The 21,686-nt window shown below is 51.3% G+C and overlaps 1 protein-coding gene across 2 annotated transcripts; it reads right to left on the bottom strand.

The window, feature by feature from the left end:
• Window positions 1-18: 18 nt before the first annotated feature.
• LOC1269267 (beta-alanyl-bioamine nonribosomal peptide synthetase ebony) lies at window positions 19-20,416 on the bottom strand. 2 transcript variants are annotated; one of them, XM_307887.6, is made up of 7 exons: window positions 19,722-20,416; window positions 7,755-7,953; window positions 3,900-4,367; window positions 1,965-3,062; window positions 1,496-1,895; window positions 1,164-1,427; window positions 19-1,082 (listed from the first exon to the last, which is right to left on the bottom strand). In XM_307887.6, exons 2-7 carry the CDS (start codon window positions 7,882-7,884, stop codon window positions 749-751), a joined length of 2,694 nt encoding a protein of 897 aa, XP_307887.5. In that variant the 5' UTR covers window positions 7,885-7,953; window positions 19,722-20,416; the 3' UTR covers window positions 19-748. The 2 variants fall into 2 exon arrangements, with proteins under 2 accessions (XP_307887.5, XP_061498487.1); XM_061642503.1 differs by lacking the exon at window positions 19,722-20,416 and adding an exon at window positions 16,651-16,877.
• Window positions 20,417-21,686: the final 1,270 nt, after the last annotated feature.

Below are 21,686 nucleotides of genomic sequence, written 5' to 3' on the forward strand. Positions count from 1 at the left end.
GTAAATAACTCGACTCGGTACCATTTTTGAATTTTGTTTTTATTTCGTCCTTAACATCTACATAGCTTCATCGTTACAGTGTTGAGCATTACGCTGCCATTTTTATGTTTGTTTCGGTTCTTTTCAATGCACATCTTCCATTGGAGCCAGTCCCAAAAGCATAAAACGGAAGGTCTCCCCTAAAGCGAAGCTTTTGAATCACATTTGTTTGTTTGCTTACATTTGCTCTCATGCTGTGCATTACTTTCTTCCACACACTAAAAACATTCTTCGATTGATAAACACAATCGTCCTACGTTTGAAAGCTTCTCGCACGTGTCGCTATCGCTGTGCTTTAAAATACTGCTTTTTCCCTAAAGTTTACCTGATCACGATGCCGTGTTCACCCCTGTACCGTGTGTTTATGTGTGGAAAGGTAGGCTGTGGTGCGCGGGTTTCGTTACGATTGTGTCGTGAGCAAATGATACATAGGAAGAAAAAATACTGAAGAAAGACGTGTGGCTCTGTCTCTGTGTATACCCGTGACCAACTACAGCTAAACCTATACTTGCATCGCGCCGGATGCCGTCCCATGGTGTACGCGATAAAGACAAAAAAAAAACAGGTGAGGGTTGTTCCGTGTTCATAAATTAAATAACTTAATTAAACGCACTTAAATATGGTATACGTGTGTTTGCATGCTTTCTCATGCAGGTACAACGCAACTGGAGCTGCCGCTGCCGCCGGGGGGGGAACGGGGCCACACGCATTACGCACACCGAATGTCCTTCCAGTGCACGACGGCCCGCTGGCTGTCCGGGGCGGCCGCGAACGGTCTCGTGCCGTCCGCACTGTACACGAACTGGTTGACCTGATAGTCGAGCATCGTCTGGTAGCGGTACACGTTCGAGCCGAGCTGCTGGGTGAGCGGGTTGGTGTTGGTGGTGAAGATGCCGGCAAAGTTTCGCCGCCGGGCCAGCTTCAGCACCTCGCTCTCCATGAAGTGCATCGCCTCGATGTTTTCCTGCGCGGACAGCTCCGCACACGTGCCCATCATGAAGGAGTGCAGTATCTGGTTCTTGCCGGTGGGCAGCTGGCTATCACTGCGGGGATGCGGAGGGGAAAAAAACGTTAAGAAACAACTTCAACAAGGTGTGTCCACCAAGCGCTCCCCGTTCACTTACCGGATCGGTCCTTCGACGAACTCCAAAAACTCAAACACAATGATCAGCTTGCTCGTGACGGTCACTTCCGGCTCGTCGTGCGCGTCAAAGTTGAGCGAAACGCCTACCGGGCGGCCCGTCTCGTCCTTCACGATGAAGCTGAGGCCCTTCTCGATCAGCACCGTCCAGATGTCCTCCAGGATGTCCCGGTAGTCGGTTTCGTGGATCTGCGGCTTGAGCCACTGCTCCAGGTCCGCCTTCTCGAAGAAGCTCGACGTGATGATGCTGCGTAATGGGAGGATCGTGAGCGTAAGTACACCTTCTTGGTCTCTCTTTCCTTAACTGTCACTTACTTGATCGTGTCGCTCTTGTGCTCGAGTGCCAGCGGGTATGCCGTCAGCTGCATGCGGTAATCGAACTCGCCCTCCTCCGCATTGCCGTTCGCAGACTCGAGCTGGTGCTTCGCTAGCTCACGCTCGTCGGCACAGATTTTGTCGAGAATTTCGCCCAAATTCTTCGCCCCAATAAAGGTGGTAATGCTGATCGGGTAGCCCTTGCCGCACAACTGTGTCACGGTAATGATGGAGTTGAGCGAGTTGCCACCGAGCTCGTAGAAGTTGCTCGCGAGACAAATCTTGGCCCGCGTCGAGCGACCAATCACCTGGCCGACCGTTTCGAACAGATCCTTCGCGACGGTCAGACGACCGGCCGGCACGTCACTGTAGTCGTACTCGATCTCAATCTGTGTATCGTCTGCAAATGAAGGAAAATGTTAATTGCTAATGCCCAAAATCCGGCACCGAGCATCTTCCCTGTACGTACCATTGTTGTTGGTGCTTTCGTACATCTTCAGCAGCGTTTGACGGTCGATCTTGCCGTTCACGAGCAGCGGGATGCTTTCGAGCAGCACCACCTGCGGGATCATGTAGTGGGCCAGCTTGTCGCCGAGAGCCGCCTCCACCTGCAGGCCCGTCTGGAAGGGAGCGCCCTGTTCCAGCGTCACAAAGCCCAGCAGTGCCTGGTCGATCTCACCCGCCCGGTAGCACAACACAATGCCCTTGTCGACGCCGGCCAGCCCGAGCAAATTCGCTTCCACCTCGGACAGATCGACCCGATGTCCCCGGATCTTGATCTGCGAGTCCATGCGCCCCTGATAGTACACACAGCCCTTGCTGACCGACGCATAGTCGCCCGTTTTGTACAACCGGCCGAACGACGGATCGATCGCCAGCGGATTGTCAATGAACCGGTCCGGGTCGCGCCCGTTCACGTACCCCTCGGCCAGATTGAGCCCGGCCACGTACAGCTCGCCGATCTCCTCCGTCCGCACCGGGCGCAGATCGGGGCTCATGATGTAGATCGTCGTGTTGTCCAGCGGGTAACCGATCGGGACCTTTTCGTAACCTTCCAGCTGCTTCCGCGACTCGCACACGAAGTACGTCACGTCACCCATCACCTCGGTCGAGCCGTAGAAGTTACAGAGCTGGTGCACACCCTCCTGGAAGTAGTCGAAGAACTCACGCGCCAGCGAAATCTGCAACGGTTCGCCGGAACACACCCAGATGCGCAGGTGGTACAGCAGCTTGGTCGAACCGGACTGTGGCTGTTGGTGTTGCTGCTGCTGCTGCTGCTGGAGCGGCAGATAGAGCAGCAGCGAACGGAGCAGCGTCGGCACCAGGACCAACCGTTCGATGCGATAGCGCTCGAGCAGGTCGACGAGCTTTTCCGGATTGTTGGTGATGCGCTTCGGCACGATCACGATCGCCATGCCGTTCAGCAGCGGGCCCCAAATTTCGCTCACCGAGTCGACGAACGTGAGGGCGGTCTTGAACACGCCGATCCGCTCGGTGGCCGAGTACGGGAAGCGGCCCCACTGCCATTGCAGGCGGTTCAGGATGGTTTCGTGATTGAGCCGAACACCTGTGCGAGGGTTGGAAAGAAAAGAGGTGTGAGAGAGTATGTGTGTGTGTGAGAGAGAGAGAGAGAGATCAAAAGAGATGTGGAAAGAAGGGTGGGAGAGAAAAAGAAGAGAGAGAGAGAAAGAGAGAGCGACAGAGAGAGAGAAGGGGAAAGAAGGTAGGGGAAATCAAGAGAAAGTGGTGGAGAGTAATAGAGTTGTAGAAAGACAGATATAGAAAGAGAAAAAGAGAGAGATAGAGAGAGAAAGAAAGAAAGAGAGAGATAGAGAGAGAGAGAAAGAGAGAAAAGGAAAAGATAGAAACAAAGAAAGAGAGAAAGAGAGAGAGAAAGAGAGAGAAAAAAAGAGAAAAAAAGAGAAAGAGAAAGAGAAAGGGAACGAGACAGACAGGTAGGAGGAGAGGTGTAGGAGAGATTGAGCAAGAGAAGAAAAAAGGAAAATAGAAAGGAAGAAAAAGAAGAGATACGAGGAGAGAGAGAGACACAGAAAGAGAAAAGAGAGAAAAAAAGAGAGAGACAGATCAATTCAAAATGAGAAGAGCGAGTGTGAGAGAGGAACGAGAGACAGGTAGAGAAAGAGGTAGAGAGAGAGAGAGAGAGAGAAAGAGAGAGAGAGAAAGAGAATGAGAAAGAGAAAGAGAGAAGAGATATAGGGAGGTGTAGAGCAACGAATAAAGAAATTGAGAAAGAATAGAGGGAAAAGTGGGGTAGAGAGATATAAATAGATTTAGAGATAAAGACAGACGATATATATAAACAGAGAGAGCTATAGAAGACGTAAGAGCAAATGTCCTTAGAGAGTTCGCTGCCGTGACCTTCGCGTGTGACCTTCCCACCTACCTTTCGGCACACCGGTACTGCCCGACGTGTACAGTACGAGGGCGAGCTGCGCTTCGCCTTTGCCAAGCATCGCTTCCGGCCGGATGTTGGCGTTGCTCAGGTCGCTCGCCCGCTTGCGCAGCTCGGCATAGCTAACCGCGGGCGTCTTGCCAAAGATGGCCGCATTGTCGTAGTCGGCATCGTACACGACCAGCGCCGGCTTCGCCTCCCCCAGTATGTGCTGGATGCGGTTCGGCGGGAAGGTCGGATCGATCGGCAGGTAGGCCGCGCCCGCCTTCCAGATCGCCAGCAGCGTCGTCACGAGCCGATCGGTCGGATGCATACAGACCGCCACGATGTAGTCGCCGTCGGTGTTGGGCTGCGACCGGGCCTGCTCCTTGATGCGGTGCAGCATGGCCGTGGCCAGCCGGTTGGCCGTCGAGTTGAGCGCATGGTAGTTGATCTGCACCTCGCCGCGTCCATCCTCGTCTGTTGGGGTGGAAAAGCATGACAAAGCGTTAGTGGGACGAAACAAATCAGGCTAAAGGCCGCACTTAGAGACCACCCGACACAAACGGTAGCACCGTGTCTCCCCGTGCATATCGCTTGATCGCGACATTGCGTTGAAACAATGCACACCGCTACTGGCATTGTTTCCGTGGCCGGAACGGTGTTGTGCAAATCGCCACCATTTTTCCCATTACAGCCCGATCATCAACGCTTCACCACTTGGTCCGGTGATGCACTTCCAATCGTCACTCGGGCCCCGATCGGAAACGGAAATTTGCTCTTTGTCGTTGGACTCGCTTGACTCGCCCGCTGCCAACCGATTCGATTCACGTTCCAACAGGGCTCGTCGTCCAGCGTTGGCGTAGATAATTCATATCGTGCCGTCAGCGGCAACAGCAACGTTTGCGACTTTGGACTGGGGCCCCGAATGCCAAACCGTACAGCTGGCCCCAGCCACCACTCACTGCACACACCACCTGGCCGAAAGCTAATGACGCTGCTCTCGGCTGTGTGTATTGCAGGATTGCGCAAAACACAAAACATTGGCGCGCAAAAAGTACCGCAAGCAAGTGTGCGGTGTCTGTGTTGCGCAAGTGCCCAAGACCACCAGTTCGGTCGATTCGGTTTACTGCGATGCACAGAGGGGTGGAGGGGTAGGGGGATGGGAGTGGCTTCTAATGTTGAGCGCCAAGTGCCATGGCCCTGGAATTAGACGGCGGGTCGACCAACCCTTCAAAATTGCACCTGCCCAGCGACCGCTGTGGGGGTTTGTTTGGGTGTTTGTGCATGTTTTTATGTGAGTGTGTGCGTGTGTGTGTGTGTGTTTGCAAACCTTTCAAACGGTAAAGGTGCTCGATCGAACGGGTCGAACAAACCAGGTTGGGCAAGAAGACCGTCCGGTCTTGAGATCTTCACGTGGTTTCACGTGGTGGCCACCATGCGCGGCGCAGCGTGATGCGTGCGCGAAAAGAAAAAGGCCAATGAATAGCGAAAGCAAACATATACACACATACACACACACACACCCCACTGGTGGGGTTCGGTCGCTCACGGTCAATGCGCGCGCGGCTGGGAAGGAAACTGCCCCATCAAAGGGCGCGCGCGCCAACGCGAATGCGACGCAACGGTGAAAACACGCGGTGGTGTGGCGCTTCGGCGGGGGATTGGGGTGTTCGCTTTTCTTGACCTTGAACTAGAATTCAGGGTCCACGCATTTTTGGAGCGGCTGGAGACCTCCCCCCTCTCCTCCCCATATAAAACAAGATGATATTTCGGTTCGATGGTGCTCACAGGGGTACGTGGTTTTAACGTGGCGCGGATTTTACAACGCAAAATCGTTTAATCTGTCCGGTCTGGTGGGTCTGGTTTTTTTTTCACTATCGCGCGAACATAAACGAAAGCAGTGATCTGCTGCTGCATGGCCATCCGCTTCTTGTGGCAGCTAATGAGACCTAGTGAAAGGAACACACGCCGAACCATATACTAGCGAGCATGTGCTGGGAATGTGGAGTGGATGCATTTGGCACCACCTTGCTGCACTAGATTCGGGCGAACATTTGGGGAGACCTAGACTGAACGGCAATTAAGTGTGTGCGTGTGTGTATAATGTATGCATCCACTCGATTGATTGATAGGAGGGCGGGTTTTGGGCCGGATTGGAGAAGTTGGCACTTGGCTTGATTTACCGAGAGCGTCATGGCGCAGAAGTTTCGCTATAGAAGCAGCGGTGATGAAGGCTTCACCGAATGTAGGCTTAATCGTTAGTTTACTCAAAACTGTACAAACATCAACAACCAACAATTACCCTTGATGTTTCACATCATGAGCAAGCGCCATCTGTGGACCGGGAACCATTTGAAGCTCAAAAGATTCTTCAACAAGGCATTGCGAAATAATCTTGATCTACCACCAGCTCACAACTTTTGGAGGCTCTAGGTTGAATCAGATCATTTTATCAACATCGGATGAGTGTCTTATTAACCTTCTTACATCTCAGGAACTGTGGCTCCGAAATTCGTGTTTGATAAGATTCTCATAAAAGCAAAACAGGTTGGTTGGTTAATACGTAGAGTTCTTATCCAGTGTCCATGACGGTCCGCTTGATCGTAATGTGCTATGCATATCGTAGGAGATCATATTATTAAGGGGAAGTCTTTTGTACTAGCCAGTCTCGTGGCACAGTCGGCACGACTCGTACGACTTAACATCATGCCCGTCATGTGTTCAAGCCCCAAATACGAGTAAGACTGACTATCCTGCTATGGGTGGGGCGGTAATCAAGAAGTCACTGAAAGGCAACCCCACAAGTGGGTACGGGAAGGCTTTGACCGACATCGGTTGTTTAGCCAAAAGAAGAAGAAATCGTTCGTACTGTCGCTCACTCTAGACTGAGTAAAAGAAGAGATTTAAAAAGGGACTATAAAATTGCAATGTTTGCACAAGTGCGTTGATGTCTATGTCTATTACTTTTAAATGTGAGGAAGTGTAACTTGCATGCGTGTACAACTTCGTATTTCTGTTTAACCCTATCGAATTCTTGTATGTCCATGGAGAGTCAAACCCCATTCCAAGTTCTTCGCTTGTTCTTCTACTTCTTATTGTTATTCTTCTTATTTGGCTCCATACAATCGTAGTCGGTCTATGGCTGTCAACTTCAACTAAGTCTCGGCACATCCCGGGTCGGTTCTTGGTCCATGCTTGAGCTTGAGGCTGTGATGTGCATGTTGCTTAGTTGTGTGACTGTGCCGCGAGACCAGGCCTAGTCCAAGCCTGAAAAGCTCTCTTTTTATTCAAACCTTTCAAGCATGTGACACAGCAGCATTCTAGACTGAAACGTTCGCCACAGCTAACAAAACGATAATCGTATGGTCGGTCGAAGACGTTCCGGTTAAAAAAATGGCCCATCGGTTTCAAAAGCTTCCATTTCCTTGGGCTCGCTCTCCCACTTTCCGCTCGTAGAACAAGTGGCATTAGAAACGATGGTCACAACATTAATGCGATATTGTTTCGATTAAGATCGCAGCATGGAAAACGCCTTCACACCTTCATCAATCACACAGAACCGGGTGCCTTTGCGGGGACGCAGACATGTGATCAACCTTCGGCGACTTGATACGCGACAGCAACACTGGCCGTGCATCGGAAGGTGGGTAAGCTTAAATTAATTAAAAACGGATCCCCGCAGCAGCGCGCTGCACCAAAGCCGAAACCAATCCTTCACGCTCGGCAGATCAACCATCGACAGTCGGGTTGAAGTATTGTGCGGAAAGCGCGGCGTGACCAAAAAAGCACCCAAGCACGGTGACATCGATCGGGGTTTCGGTTTCGGTGCGGTACAAATGGTGGCCGCCAGATGACCAGACCTACCGTTGTAGATGAGAGCCGTGTCGGTGCCGCAGAATTTGTCAACGTTCGATTCGAAGGTACGGTGCAGTAAGGTCGGCTGCAGCGGACACAGCTTTCCCTTGACGACGGCCAGCTGCGGCAGGGTACCCATGGTGTCGGTAAGGTGATCGCGAGTAGGTCGTTACACAGGCACTGCCACGCTTTCTTCTGCTTCCGGGCGCTGGAATGAAACAATAAACAAGAAAAACGCACCATAAGAATGAGGGACAAGGCCGTAACTCAGAATTGAGGGTGACTACGTAACTACGTCTCAGAAGAAGCATAACAAAGGTGTAAAATGTAATAGAAAAAAAGAGATTTATGCTTCACAGCGACCTTACAATATAAAACGGTGTTAATCCACGCACTACGTCATCTCGGGCTTTGATCGGTAGCGAATTAATGCAATGTGTCGCACCAAGTGTTTCCTCCTACAACGCGCTCCTGCCTGATCAGCGCTCCCGCCTACCCTCTCTCGCTCGATATCGCGTTCCCAAGGGTCATTTATTTCGCATTAAAAACGCCCGCCCCCACAGCATCATAACCCTTTACCAGAGAGTGGCAGCGCGTTCGCCAATGCGATCGCTTAATTAAATCGATAATGTTATTCGTCGCGCGTGCCAACTGCTAACTGGTTCACATGCCGCACATTCGTCCTTCCGTTTCAGCGGGTGCCCTCACCTGGTCACGACGTCCGGTCCGGGGAAGGGTGGGCGCAACCGGCGTGTCCGCTCTTTGCAATAACGTAAATCCGTTTTTTTACTTCTTGTTTGTACTTCTTCAATTCTTTTTACCCGGTCGCGGTTGGCACGCGCCTTGCCGATCACCGTCGGGCACCGGCTTCTCGGTTTTGATGTTGAGCCGGCCCTGTCCCCCTCTCCCTCTCCGTCAAGGCAAACGCCAAGAGCATGGGATTTAAGTCAGGTTTGGATGATGCCGTGTGTGTGTGTGTGTGTGTGTGTGTGTGTGATAGTTTTTGTTTCGCTTCTTGTTGGCTGCTTCTGTCTGTCTTTGGTCACCTCGTTTTTATTGTGATTCCCTCCCCAATGCGCCTTTATGTTTTACACTAGTTCTTCGTGTTTTTTTGTTGCTACTGCCCGCTGTTCGACCTGTCGCTTTCTTGCCCTACCCTGCCAGACGCTGGAATGAGGGGTCAGAAGGTGGCGGCTTTGCGGAGTGCGTACGGTTGCCTTTTTTTTTTTTTTGTTCATTAATTAATTTATTTGGCCAGTTAGTGTGTGGAGCGTGCGCGATCGTGGCATTGCTCCATTTCGTTTTCACTTCCATCTCCGCCACCGGGGACTGCTGGCTAGGACGGGCCGCAAATGTCTGGGGGCGGGAGTTGCGTGCGCGAACTTGAAAGTGACGATCCGTCACACGATTCAAGGACGCGAAGGCCACGCCACAGGTTTTGGGCCGATCATCGCGTGCTCACGATTCGGTGGCGCTCCGAAAAAAAAGGCCAGAAAAAGGGAAAGCAATAACACTGCCTTTCCCTCTGCCACTCTGCCCACGATCGAGGCAGGGGAGGAAGTGTGATTATGCAGCTAGTAGGTAGGACAATGCACGACGCAACCCGACTTTTTGTTGTTCACTTTTCCCCGCCAATCCATTAGCGGAACAAGGGCACCCGTACATAAATCTAGGAAGCAGGCAGCACGACCCGCTAATACAATCGATCGGTATGCATGTTCAAGAATCTGTGGCATCCTGTGTTGGCATCATATTGTCCGGTCCGGTCGTCTGCCCTTGGATCTTGGCTGTGCACAATCCGGGGATCGGATCGAGGGGATTCCCAGTCTTATTCGAACGGCAACTTGTGCGGCTTGCCAAGCGGGGTTCCGTTCTCCTTTGCCAGCCTTGAAGACATTTGACAATAAGTGTACACAAATGCTGCTCGGCACAAACACGGCACAAGTGTCATTTGCACCATTGCAGCAGATGAACAAATGGACTGTTAACCTCCGCTTGGGCCATGGACAAAACCCACTTCCGGGGTATGTTGGTTGAAGCACGTTCATTATCCTAAAGTGGTGAGCAGTGTTCTCACCGACAGTAGTAGTAACAGTAACAGTAGTGTTGATTACTGAGCGTTACAGACATTCATCAACTGATGATCGGTACACGATCGGTCGTGTGCGGTAGGCTCCGCGGATAAGGGATTGGGGATGAGAGCCACCGAAAGCTTGCCCAGCACTTGGTTCCCCCAGCTTGGTGGTGAACGGTTTCGAAACGGCATCCTGCGCACCAGCGTTTCATGGCAGAAGGCACGAAGGACATCTTCCGCATGCGCTTCCTTCCATATCGGTATCACGCAATCGCCGATCGCCGTACTGTTGGAAGCTATTTTTGGATCAGCGCGCACGTTGCCGTCCTTGGCGTCGCATCGGGTCGGAAAGAGCGGTTCTCATCGTTGTGAAAGCTGGACGGTGTGATATTTCTGGAACGGCGGGAGCATGCGGAATGCTTATTTTAAGACGTGGGCCCGTCCCAGGCGCAGGGTGCATCCCGTTCTGCTCAGTGATCCCCGTTCAAGGTTTTGTAGACGTGTGACTATTTGTAGTTCTTGCGACACATGAAAGTGCCTTGAGAGAGAGGAACCGGGAACAGATTTTTACACGCGCGAGTTCATTGTGCCTCCGCATTCCACCTGCACTGGGGGGAAGGTACTGTCCTTGGCGAGGCATCAGCTCAATTTGACACGTTAATGTGGACACGGATGTCAATTGGAGCGAATATTAAAATACCGCACTGATTTCACGAGTGCGGTTTTGTCGAGCATCCTTGAATAAAGGTACCACAACAACAACAACAACAACTCGAACTATGAAATGTTTATCTGATCTTGAAATCAAATCGGTGGATAAACATGCTCATGACGTTCAAGCGATCATTTCTAACAAGTAATGCCGGCGGACTGCGTTTCCTTAAATGTATCAGGACGCCAAGCAGGTCACGCTTCCGCTTGTTGAGTCCGCAGCAATGCTGGGCACGTTGTTGGTCGAGCTAATTTGGCTTTGAGATGGTACAATAGAAACCAAAAATATAATCTGCAATCTAATTGAGCAGTTATTTGTAAACCTTTCGTTCATACGCCACCCCGCACGATGCCGATCGTTCTACCGTGTGAGTTGCGGACGCATCCAATGAAATAAAATTGTTTCCAACTCAATTACCATTCTAAAGCAGCCACCGTTTCACCCCCTTTGTGTGTGTGTGTCTTTGTGTTTGCTTTCGGTGCACGGCAATTGTGTATGATCTAATTAAACCATCTTCCAATTTTACTAAATTGCTATTGCGCAACGAGCGACGCGCGTTGCGCATTCCAATGACCGTGGGGTCGTGCAGCAGGGCGAAAAATGAGCAACGTTTGCAATTTTCCGAAACTATCCTGGTTAATAATCACAAATCACATAACCAGAGAGTGAGTGGGGTTTAGTGAGGCAAGATGAGGATGCTGCTTCACCCCAAACGCGGGCAGCCAGGGGGGGCAGAATTGGTGGCAGGAAATTTTAATTAACATTTGTTTGCGTTCTCGCCTCACTTGAGCCGCAATCATGCCCGCAAACAAGGCGCTAAGAGGAGTAGAGGTAAAGGTTGATGAGGGGTGACTCCATGGGTAACCAGGCCCGGGGTTTTGTGTTCCACCGCACGTCAATCGACCCTCGTACGGCTAAAAATCGGGGTACGGCGAGGAATTATGCCAAAAATCTCCGGCAGCAAACGACGAACCCGAAAACGTGGCGGCTGAGGCCATTGGCAAGGTTTAACTTTTTAACACTGGATTTCTACTCCAGTGGTGCCATCGTGCGAAGCTCTTATACGCGGAACCGTCACCGCTCGGTTTGTTCTAGATGAAACGAGCTGCGGCGGCTCGTTTGTCCGCGTTTGGTGGGTAATTCAATTAACCGCGTGGGGCACCAAATGTTCTCCCTCTCCCTTGCACCCGGGGACACCGGAATCGGATTTGGAAATTGGTGCCAATTGGTTTATTGAAAAATTGCGATTGAAACACTTGCTCATATGTGTCACGGACGTGATTTGCCGGTAGTGATTTGTTGCCGTTGCGCGCGCGCGCGCGCCCTCGAACTGGTGCCGCGATGCTACCGCAATTTGGTTGCATTTGGCCTTTTGGCTTGCCGGCCAGATTAATTCCATATTTTACTACGAAGAACGCAGCTACCATCGTAATAGTGTGATGTTAAAATATTGCGAAACCCGTCCAGAAAGCGAATGCTGCTGGTGGTAGTGTGGTAGCGTGCTGCACCACGCTGGGATGCACTCCGCTCAGAACGGACCGGTTTGGGTCAATGCTGCACGGTGCAGGGTTGATCATAAAAAAAAATAAATGATTAAACGACTGCTAATGCGATTTCGACACCCGCAGTCAATAAAGTCCTAACTGGCCCGATATTGATCTTGAGAGCAAAAGCGGGCCAACCGCCAGCTACGAAGCGAATGCGGTTTTACCCGGACCGGCTAGCAGCTTGCCAGCTGCCTGTCCGACGCAATAGAAATAAATCAATTATGGTCGCCATGCTCGCGCTGAATTATTTATTGCGCCTAGCCTCCCTCCGCATCATGATGGAGGGCGTGCGAAATAATTTGTGTTTTGTTTTTCGTCTTTCGTCGCTGTTGTGGTGGCAATATTTATTCTTTAACGTTTTTTTGCTTGCAGCACGCAATGTGTGGTATGCAGAGGAAGGTTGCTCCCCACACCGCCCGTGTTTGCAACGGGGCGCGTGCCTGACGCACAGTCCTTGATCCGATCCGGTCCGGATGCGCGTGCGCAATCGAGCGCGGCACCCCGTTGCGTGTTTGGTGGCGTGAAGGGAAGGAAGACTAATCCGCACGCATCTAGCGTGCCCCGCCAGTATGATGTGTGGGCCAAGAAGTTAATCAGCAGGACGGGTTAAGGTTAGCAAAATTTGAGTTCGTGCTCGTTCCTCAATCCGAAACCGCTGCGGGGTGGGACAAGCTGTCACGAAACCCTTTCCGGTACGGCTGGATGTCCTTGGTTCCTACGCGGAGCTTTTGGGCCGGTGCTGGTCGTCCGAAATCTGATACATTCCAGCGAGAAGAGAGGATATCAACTTTCGAAAAAAAGGAGAGCAAAACAACCATCCCGAAGGACAGTGTGCAAGGCCTTGACATTCACTGGCGCAGGAAAGTGGTTTTGGGTGCTCCAATTCCCAACCCTACTACGATCCCCACGCTGAACGGTCATTCAACCTGTGCGCGCGGAATGTGCAAAGGGCGGCCAGGCAAGGTGCTTGATTGATTCTTCCAAGCTGGTCCGTCAAATCAAACATCGCTCGTATTTGTTTCACACCCGATGGAGACGCACGGCACTCGCCCCCCTTCATCGGGAAGTCGAAGGCAGTGTGCCGGTGTTTGGCGAGTGGAAACATCACCCGCTACTACCATGCCAATTAGCTGGTACTGGGTTGGGTGGGCTTTACTTCTAACAATCGTCTAATGATTTAATTGCCGCGGAGGTGATGAGCGGCACCGCTCGACGCACAAATGCGAACCAGTCGGAAACAATTACCGCCAACATCTTCATCTAATTTGTTTGCCTTTTTACCCTTAACCCACCTCGCCCAAACGCCTCCGTTCTTAGGCGGAGCAGGGCAATACTCTATTAATGGGCTCTTGCTTGTTTTTCACTTTTTTTTGCTTCTTTTTGTGCCACTCAAACTGCTGCCCTACTATTAACACGTACAGATCGCCAGCGGGATGATGGGTGCCTGGGAAATGTGGGCTCCCGCCTGCCCCTACGCGGAAGCGCGGTGGCCATCGGCCCCCAAAACAATGGCTAATTGCCTGTCGGAACGCATCGCATATGGTTGCAGCTTGGCAGCCCTCTGTGTGTGTGTGTGCAACAGCAACCAGCTGGGCAGCTATCGTTTAGGCATAAATTAATTGAAAGCTTGATGCACATTATGCAACATTCGTCATCGGCACCGACTGTGCTGTGGGAAACGGTGGAGGAAGCTGGAGCAAACTGGCCAACACTTCGCACGGCTCGCACAACTAGCTGCAATGCGATTATTCTACCGGTGGGTGTGTGTGTTGTAGCTTGTTTCACAGCAAACACACAGGTGCAATGGGCAAGGGGGGGTGGGCAAAACAAATATTCAATTAATCAAACTACCGTTTGGGGCGGCTGACAAGTCATGAACTTTGAGCCCGCCGCATGCGAGGCGCAGTGCATGGGAAGGTTTTGCGGTGCATTCTCTGGCGAAAGCACGTGGTGCATTTGCGGTGGCTGGTGGAAGTTCCCGCGGCGGGCGTGCCTTTGCACTTGAAACGCTCGCGAAAACGTGCCCTGCATACGTAACACACTCACACACACATTGATCAGATCAATAGAAACATTAGTCACATTGCCCCGACAGCTCCGGTGGGGAATTACCGATCGCGGCAAGTTCTGCTGCAAGTTCTGCTATTTGCATAAGACGCGAACGGGCGTCGTCCGTCGGTTTGACGCTCTTCCTTTTGCGGCGTGAGAGAGAGAACAGCAAACAGCACCAGAGGCAGTTGTTTTGCATTCTCGTTCCCCGGGAACAACAGCGGAAACGGTTTCGGTTCCAACCAATTGTCGGGACGTGTCGGGTAATTTTTTCTCCTTCACCGTTTGTGCCGGTATTTCCGCGCCGTTTAAAAATGGTGCCCGGTGGGATATTCCCCGCATCTGTTGTACTCTCCCGCCGAGTGTGGTGTGACTTATGCGGATGAATATGTTACAAATGGTAATAATGTTTCTCACACGCGTGACATATCAAACAAACCGTGACAAATGCTCTCCGCTGAGGAGAGAGAGAGCTCCGACACACGATCGTTCGCTCTGATTCACCCTGGGATCTGCGGGATCGCGCAATGCTGTTGTGCGTGTGCCAGGGAGCTCACGAACGGTGCCTTTGCTTCGACACCCGTTATCGAGACGTGTATTTGGCGCTGGAATGTGTTGCTTATTTGGAAGGGCCGGAGGCAAGGTCGCGCGTCGTGTTGGCATGATGGACAGATCTGAAGTACCCGATCAGCGGGAATCTATTTTGCAGCAGCCTTGATTTGTCAACAAAAGGGTGTACAAAGGGTGTTGCGTGCGTGCATACCTCTGGCTGTCTGATCGCTCGCCACGTACGTTTGTACAGCCCCCCTGTGCCCCATCTGCGCCCTAGTGCGCCGGAGAGTTTGTGTACACATCACGGTTGGATACCGGTACCGATGGGTGCAAAAAGGGGCACAGCCTGTTTATCGCCGGATCTCCCCTTGCAGAACCGTGCTTCGACTTTTTGAGCATCCATGCTCGGTGCGAGTGTTTGGTTTTAGGTTATGGCGGAAACGGTAGTGCCTTAAACCATCCGCGGAATGTAGCGCTGAATCACTGTCGCACTGTGAAGTGTGTCTCTTTGGCAGCCGCCACACAAGTGGCATCGCTGATCGTTGGCAGAACGTTCCCCTTCACTGCCACCACCGTGCGGGCATGTGTGTTGTCAGGTGGACTAGTTGGTTTCTTGGTGGGCTAGAGGTGATTGTTCTAACGAATCTTTGTAACTAGCCGTTTTCGGGCGGAAGCGTTCGGACGCGCTGCTGCTACTGCTCGAGCGTAGAACGTTCTTTGTCTAGCTTTGCTAATAAATGTGTAAATGCGGTGAGCGGCCGGCTAGCAGGGGCCTGAGTTGCGTGTCAATTTTGGTAGAAATTATTGACAGACTTGTTTTCGATACACCCCGGCCATTCGCCATTTAATGAACCAGCGACCCGGGCACTGAACGAACTCCCATGAGCGCGGCGTTAAATATTCATCCCTCCGCGTTCGCTTTATCCGCATACTTGACTTTACCTCCGCGTTGTGGGTCTGTGCAAAAAACACCCAGTTACACCAGTTTGCCGTATATCGGGAAGCGCTCAATTAGCTTTTAATTACACACTTTTTTCGCACTTGCGCGTGACATCCGTTCCTGTTTTTTTTTCTGGCCTGCGTGGGCTGTGATTTGCGAAAAAAAAAACCCGACGCTGCACAAATTGCAAGTCTTGCACAAGACCGCACAAGCTCGCACATTAATCACAGTGCAGTCGATCGTGGTGGCATTAGCGAGCAGTGCAAGGGGCGCAAAGGGAAGGAAAGAAAAAGGGACAAGGAGATGCTAGGGTTCAGGGCCAGCGCTAGTCCACAAGAGCGCGAGAGAGAACATTTCAGCAGCTTTAATACTTTAGCAATAAAGCAGATTGGATAGAATTATTGACCGATCGATAGTGCGCAATGGGCATCGTGTTAGGGGACTCCCTGATGGGCGCTTTCGTTCGTTGCACTTCGCCCGCTTCTTTACGATCCTCAGGATTTCTGAAGTCTGGCCTCTCTCCGGGGTTGGTTTTGGTCTTTGGTGGTTTGGCTTTGTGTTTGGTGCCGCACTAAACTTCGCTGGCCAGTCCCGTTCCGAAAGCATCCAATGTGCGCACTGGACGTGGCCCGCCACCGATCGACGGAATACGTTTGATTGGAATAAAGTGAAATTGATGCCGCACGGTCAAGAGCACTTACTCGAGCAATGTTGCCGCACCGTTCTATGGCGTTGTATGTATGGTCGCTTGTTTTTTGTTGTTGTTGTTGTTTTGCTGTTGTATGTATTTCTGTGACGATCTCTCTTGACTTGGCTGTGGCCACTTTTGTTTGCGCCAAGTTGGCGGCTGCAATGGGGCAACCTGCGAGACACAGGGCCACTCCAGCACGAGCTGAATGTATGTAGTCACTGCAGGCGGTACGAGATATGAGCAGCAAGCAAGTGAGCGCTGAAGAAGATGTCTTCCCGTGAAGTGTCACACTGATCGGGAGAGCGCCATTTGCACAATGTTTCAACACCGCACTACTCACCTGATGGCAAGGGACTGGAAATAGGCTGCAAATGCTATCCACTCTGTTTTGTTGCGAAGTGCACTTGGCGGTGATTCGTAGCGCACTAATCAGCTCCGAAGTGGCGCAAAAGTGGACCGATCACACACACACACACACACACACACACACACACACACACACAGCTCGATTGCGACCGACCGTAGGGCAACAATGATAAAGATCCACACCCGTTGAAGTTCTAAGCGCAAGTGAAAGCGCTTGTGTGGCAGCCGGCTGGATGGCGCATTTCGCCATCGCGATTCGCGTGCATCCCGCGTTCTCAGGGAAGTACGATCAGCGCTGTCAGTGGTGGTGCTCGTGGTAGCGGCAATGATCATGCTATTAGACGCAAAGTACAGTAGCTAAGCACATAACGTCGCCTTCTAATCGTTGACGATCTACGCGATCATCGGGCGGTAGAGGGGGCCATCGCTGGTGTTGCATCCGAGGGCAAGCCTGGGGAACCCCTCTATTCAATTAGCCGATCGGTACACCCCATTTGACCTCCCGCCCCCCCCCTCCACCGCCCATCTCTTGCTAATCAAACTCGACCGCCCGTCATCGGATAAGGTGTCTCTCGGTCTGCGGAAGTGCGCGAACGCGAATCGCGCCACGATCGTGAAATAATGGAGGCAAAGATTGAGCGCACCAGGGGTCTCCCCTAACCTTCCAACCCCCGGTATCGCAGTATCAGCTCCTCGCGATGCAAATCTTTCGATAGAAGACACAATTCATTACGCGTTGCCCACCCTTCCCATCCCGCGTAGCTTCTTGTTCCTTGCGCATAAATGTGGCGAATAATGGTAGAATTTATAGCGCAACGTCAGAGTCGTTTCTTGGGGAGGGCGAACGAAAAACCGGTGGGTACTGCGTACTGTAAGTACTGCGGTGCGTGACTGCACGTCGATGACCCCTTCCCCGGCGGGTGGTAGCAGCGCTGCGAACATAATACATCGCATCTTCGCCCGGGAACATAAATGGGCATGGCCGGACCGGCTGGTCGTTCTCGGCCCGCTTCCGAACCGAATCAAACCCTCTCCACCGTGCACAGCCGGCCAGCTGCAATAGGATACGATTATTGCGTCAGCCTCAGGGCTATCCGAGGCCCTGGACCCGGAGGTACTGGAATAATAGGCAAGCCTCAGAAAGCCCCCCCCCCCCACCCCCCAGCAAGCAAGGATCTTTCGACGCGCGTTTTAACGCTCATCGGGCGATGCTTTGATTGCTGTTGTTCTCTCTTTTTTTATGGCACCTTGTAAAGTTGCTCTGTACAACGTACAACAAGCGTTTAACCTTCCCCTGTACAACTTCCACCTTCGCACCGGGCATTCCAGCGGATTCCACCCGTGCTCGAAAGGGTAAAAACCGGAGCATAACGCACTGCTGCTGCTGGCACGCGCTCGTAACACGGTAGCAGCAGCAACATTCACAAGTTGTTGTTTTATTGCATTTGTTGCATACGATTACCCTTCGCTGCATGCAAAGGGCGCCTCCATCGGCACCCGTTTGGCAAATGGCTTGCCTCCAAATTCCGTTTTGCTGGTTCCGCACACTCGGAAGGAAGCGTTCGGGTTCCGTTTGGCACGCGAGATTCGTGCACATCGGGCCGGACGCGCGAGTGCGCGAGCGTGTTGCGAACGCACGGCATGGGTGTACGCGCTGCTGGCTGGCATCGAACGCGTGGCGCGTGCGGGCTGTTGTGGCGTAACGGTCACGAGCATCGCGCTGTACGCACTTGGGAGCGGATTGGGAGAGGTAGAGTGGTGATGCAGTTGTGTTGTTCGGTAGGCAATCGATAATTAAACAATTAAAAACATGCTTTGAAATTCAAATACGAGCGCTGCATCGAGTGATGCTGTCGACGATCGAGCGCTCTACGGATTGTGCACAAGAGGGAGGGGCGAAGGCGGGGGCCTGTTTACGCAAAAAGCTTTCCACACATTCCTGCCATCAAGCTTTTTCCCTTCCCCCCCTTTGCGGTCCGGTGCAGCTGCTCAGTTTGATTCGCGGCCTGAGAGCGGGCACAGCCAAGATCGGTGGAAAATAAAGCGGATTAACCAGTTGAACTTTTGTTTGTACTTATCTGCTGTTGAATGATCGGCAGGGCATGCGAGATTATCGCTGGCGTGGTGAATGAAAACTATGTTAAAGGGTGACCATAACTTTTAAATGCGCTGGAAATTAGTTTCTTTCGATTTAAGCTTTGTTATTTTTATACAAAATGATACTCTGCTCGATGCTTTGGGATGCTGGATATCAACGTCTGGGTGGTAAATGTACATGTTCAAACCAAATCTATACAACAGTGTCATTAAACCACTCCAACAAATTGGTTCAAAGGCGTCGAACTGAAGATTATAAATAATAAAAACGTATTTTTAAAGTTTGAATTTAGATTTAACCTCCTGCTTGAAGTGTAGAGATAGTTCACACATTAAAGCAAATTAATAAATGAAAAATATTATCGTTTTTCCACTGTTTGCTTAAGATCTAAACCCTGTTATAGGAACGCTGTGAGCATTAAACTGTATTTTAAGATTTAGTAAATGGCGTTTCGCTAACAATGATCGACAATGGCATGAAGTCAAAAAACTTGTTTATGACCAACATATTTAAAATTATGGAGCAAATAAAACAAAAAGCCAAAACAAAAGTTTGCATACATGTTTTTGTGCCAGACTATCAAATGGCGTTCAAACACATAAGAAAGCTGGAATTAATCGGTTAACAGGCTTTCGAATTGGCTTTCGACCGATTGGAAAAGCTGAGAATGAATGAGAATAACGCTTTTAAACATTTAAAAAAGAGAGAAGATCAAATTTAACTTCAAGATTAATTTAACACAAACACATTAGACACAGTTTGCAATATTCTAGTGTATACGAATTAGTCATGGCTCACTAATTCAATAGGAAAATGTTTGATTGAACACGGTTGTTCTAGATGGAGAACTAACCCAATACTACTCGTTTATCACAGAATGTTTCACTTTATCAAAATAAATACAATACACTTATAGTACGCTTAAGAACCAAGAAAGCTGAGCTTACATGATCAGATCTCGTTGATCTCCTTGGCTTCTCGCTACCAGCGTTCACAGTTTCGTTTTGCACCTTCGTAGGACACAACGCGTTTGGCACTTGCGAGACGTTTCAGGATTAGCGTTGTCAGGACACTTGCAAACAGCAGTCACTAGCAGGCAGCGCAATTGTTTCGATAGAGTTTTTTTTTTTTAATTTTGGCAATGAGTTCGTTGTAGAAATTTTGTCAGAAAACTGACCACTGAGTCACTTTTTCACCAAATTCTCCACTGTCAGAGGCTGCTGGGCAAACATTCGCTGCTTCAGGGAACGTTTCTCCTTGCTGGAACGTTTTCTGGCGACGGGTGAGATGGCGTTTTGGGCTGGATGCACCTGTGCACGCGTCGAACACTACTCTCTGCACACGTCGAAACAGTCGAGAGGACCCAATCACGCGAATCACGTTTAGAAATTTGGTTTTGCGATGCGTCTATTGGGACACGAGGGAGGTGAAGTTTGTCTTGGCTTTGTAGTATTGTCGACACCTCGGCAGACTGTTTAGACGAGCGGGGAAGGCTGTTCGTGCTGCGCACACACACACACACAATCTCACACACGCACAAAAAGGACACCAGCTCTCTCTCACACCAAGCGGTGGCGCGGGCTGCTGCTGCTGCTGCTGCTGTTGGCAGTTTTCGAAACAAACTAATTGACTGAAAACGGCTCCATATTGCTTTTATACGGCCACGCGTCGCCGACCGCGAGCGCGGCTAGGCCTCTCTTCGCGATCGCAAATCGGAGCGGTTCGTCGTTTGCGTCGCCACCTTTTGCGCCCGTCCGGTGCGTCTTGCCCATCGGGGAGCTCGGGTACCCGACTGCAGCCGCGTCCGCTCCGCGGTGGAAGGGATGACAGGAACTTGGGGAAGGGATGAGGAAATGGAGGGGTGCAAGTTGGGGCTGACCACAGCGCGGCCTGCTTCGCTTTGCTGCAAGGAGCACAGCAGTTTGGGGCACATTGGAGAGAACGTTTGGGTGGTGGTGGTTAAGGTGGTTCAATGAGGAGTGATGGCTTTTGCGCTTAGCTGCGTCAATTAGTTCGGAGGGGGGGGGGGGGGGGGGGGGGGGCGATGGGGTAGAACGGGCCAGAGCAGCTTTTCGATGCGCGCGGCTTGGGCTTTTTTTTGTGCCGGGTTTTCTCACACGACCAATGGGTTCGTGCCGCGGAGCGTTCAAGCTGTGTTCGGTGTGAAGGTGGCGGCGACTGCAGGTGCAAGCGGCTGCACGCTGCTGCGATGTGCGGGAAACAGGACGCGCGGGGAAGGATTTTGAATATTCTAATAACAGTCCAATTCTGTCCGGCCGGTTGACATATGGGGTCCGCGGCCCGGGCATAATGGTGTCGGTTGGGAGCCTGCGGCGCCGCGCGATCATTGTGCGCTCCATCGCTCAATCACCGTGGTCACCAGCAATCGGATATAATTAGTAAACTTGTGAAATGTTGATTGTAGCCCGAGCGGGAAGGGACTCGTTTGGCAGGGACAATCCTGCCCAGGCGGCCGGATGACAGCTTGCATTGGTTCGGTGGATCGTGGTGCATTCGTGGGGACGTGCTGATAGGCACGCCGGTGTCCCGTTTACGGCTCAGTGGAACCGATCGGTTTGATCAGTAGGTTGGGCAGGTTGTAGAGCCGGTGCCACGATATTAGACTGACAGGTTCACCTACACATCCTACAAAGTCGTACTGGTTACAGGCTCGAAGCAGGTGGGGAAACTTCCACTGACTGTTCTAATAATTTATTTAGCCGGTTTTTTTCCTCCTAACGTTGCTAAAGAACTATTAGTATCGAAGGTGCTCCATGAAAATGAAACCTCCAAGGTTTTTTTGATACTCTTCTCTTTAATGTTATAAAACGCTAGCAGATATAGCTCACTGAGATATCTGAATCATCGCGTTCAATTGTGAATATTATACTCTGATACGGAAATTCTTGATA

Source organism: Anopheles gambiae, chromosome 2 (genome assembly GCF_943734735.2).
Source record: "Anopheles gambiae chromosome 2, idAnoGambNW_F1_1, whole genome shotgun sequence".
Lineage (NCBI taxonomy): Eukaryota > Metazoa > Arthropoda > Insecta > Diptera > Culicidae > Anopheles > Anopheles gambiae.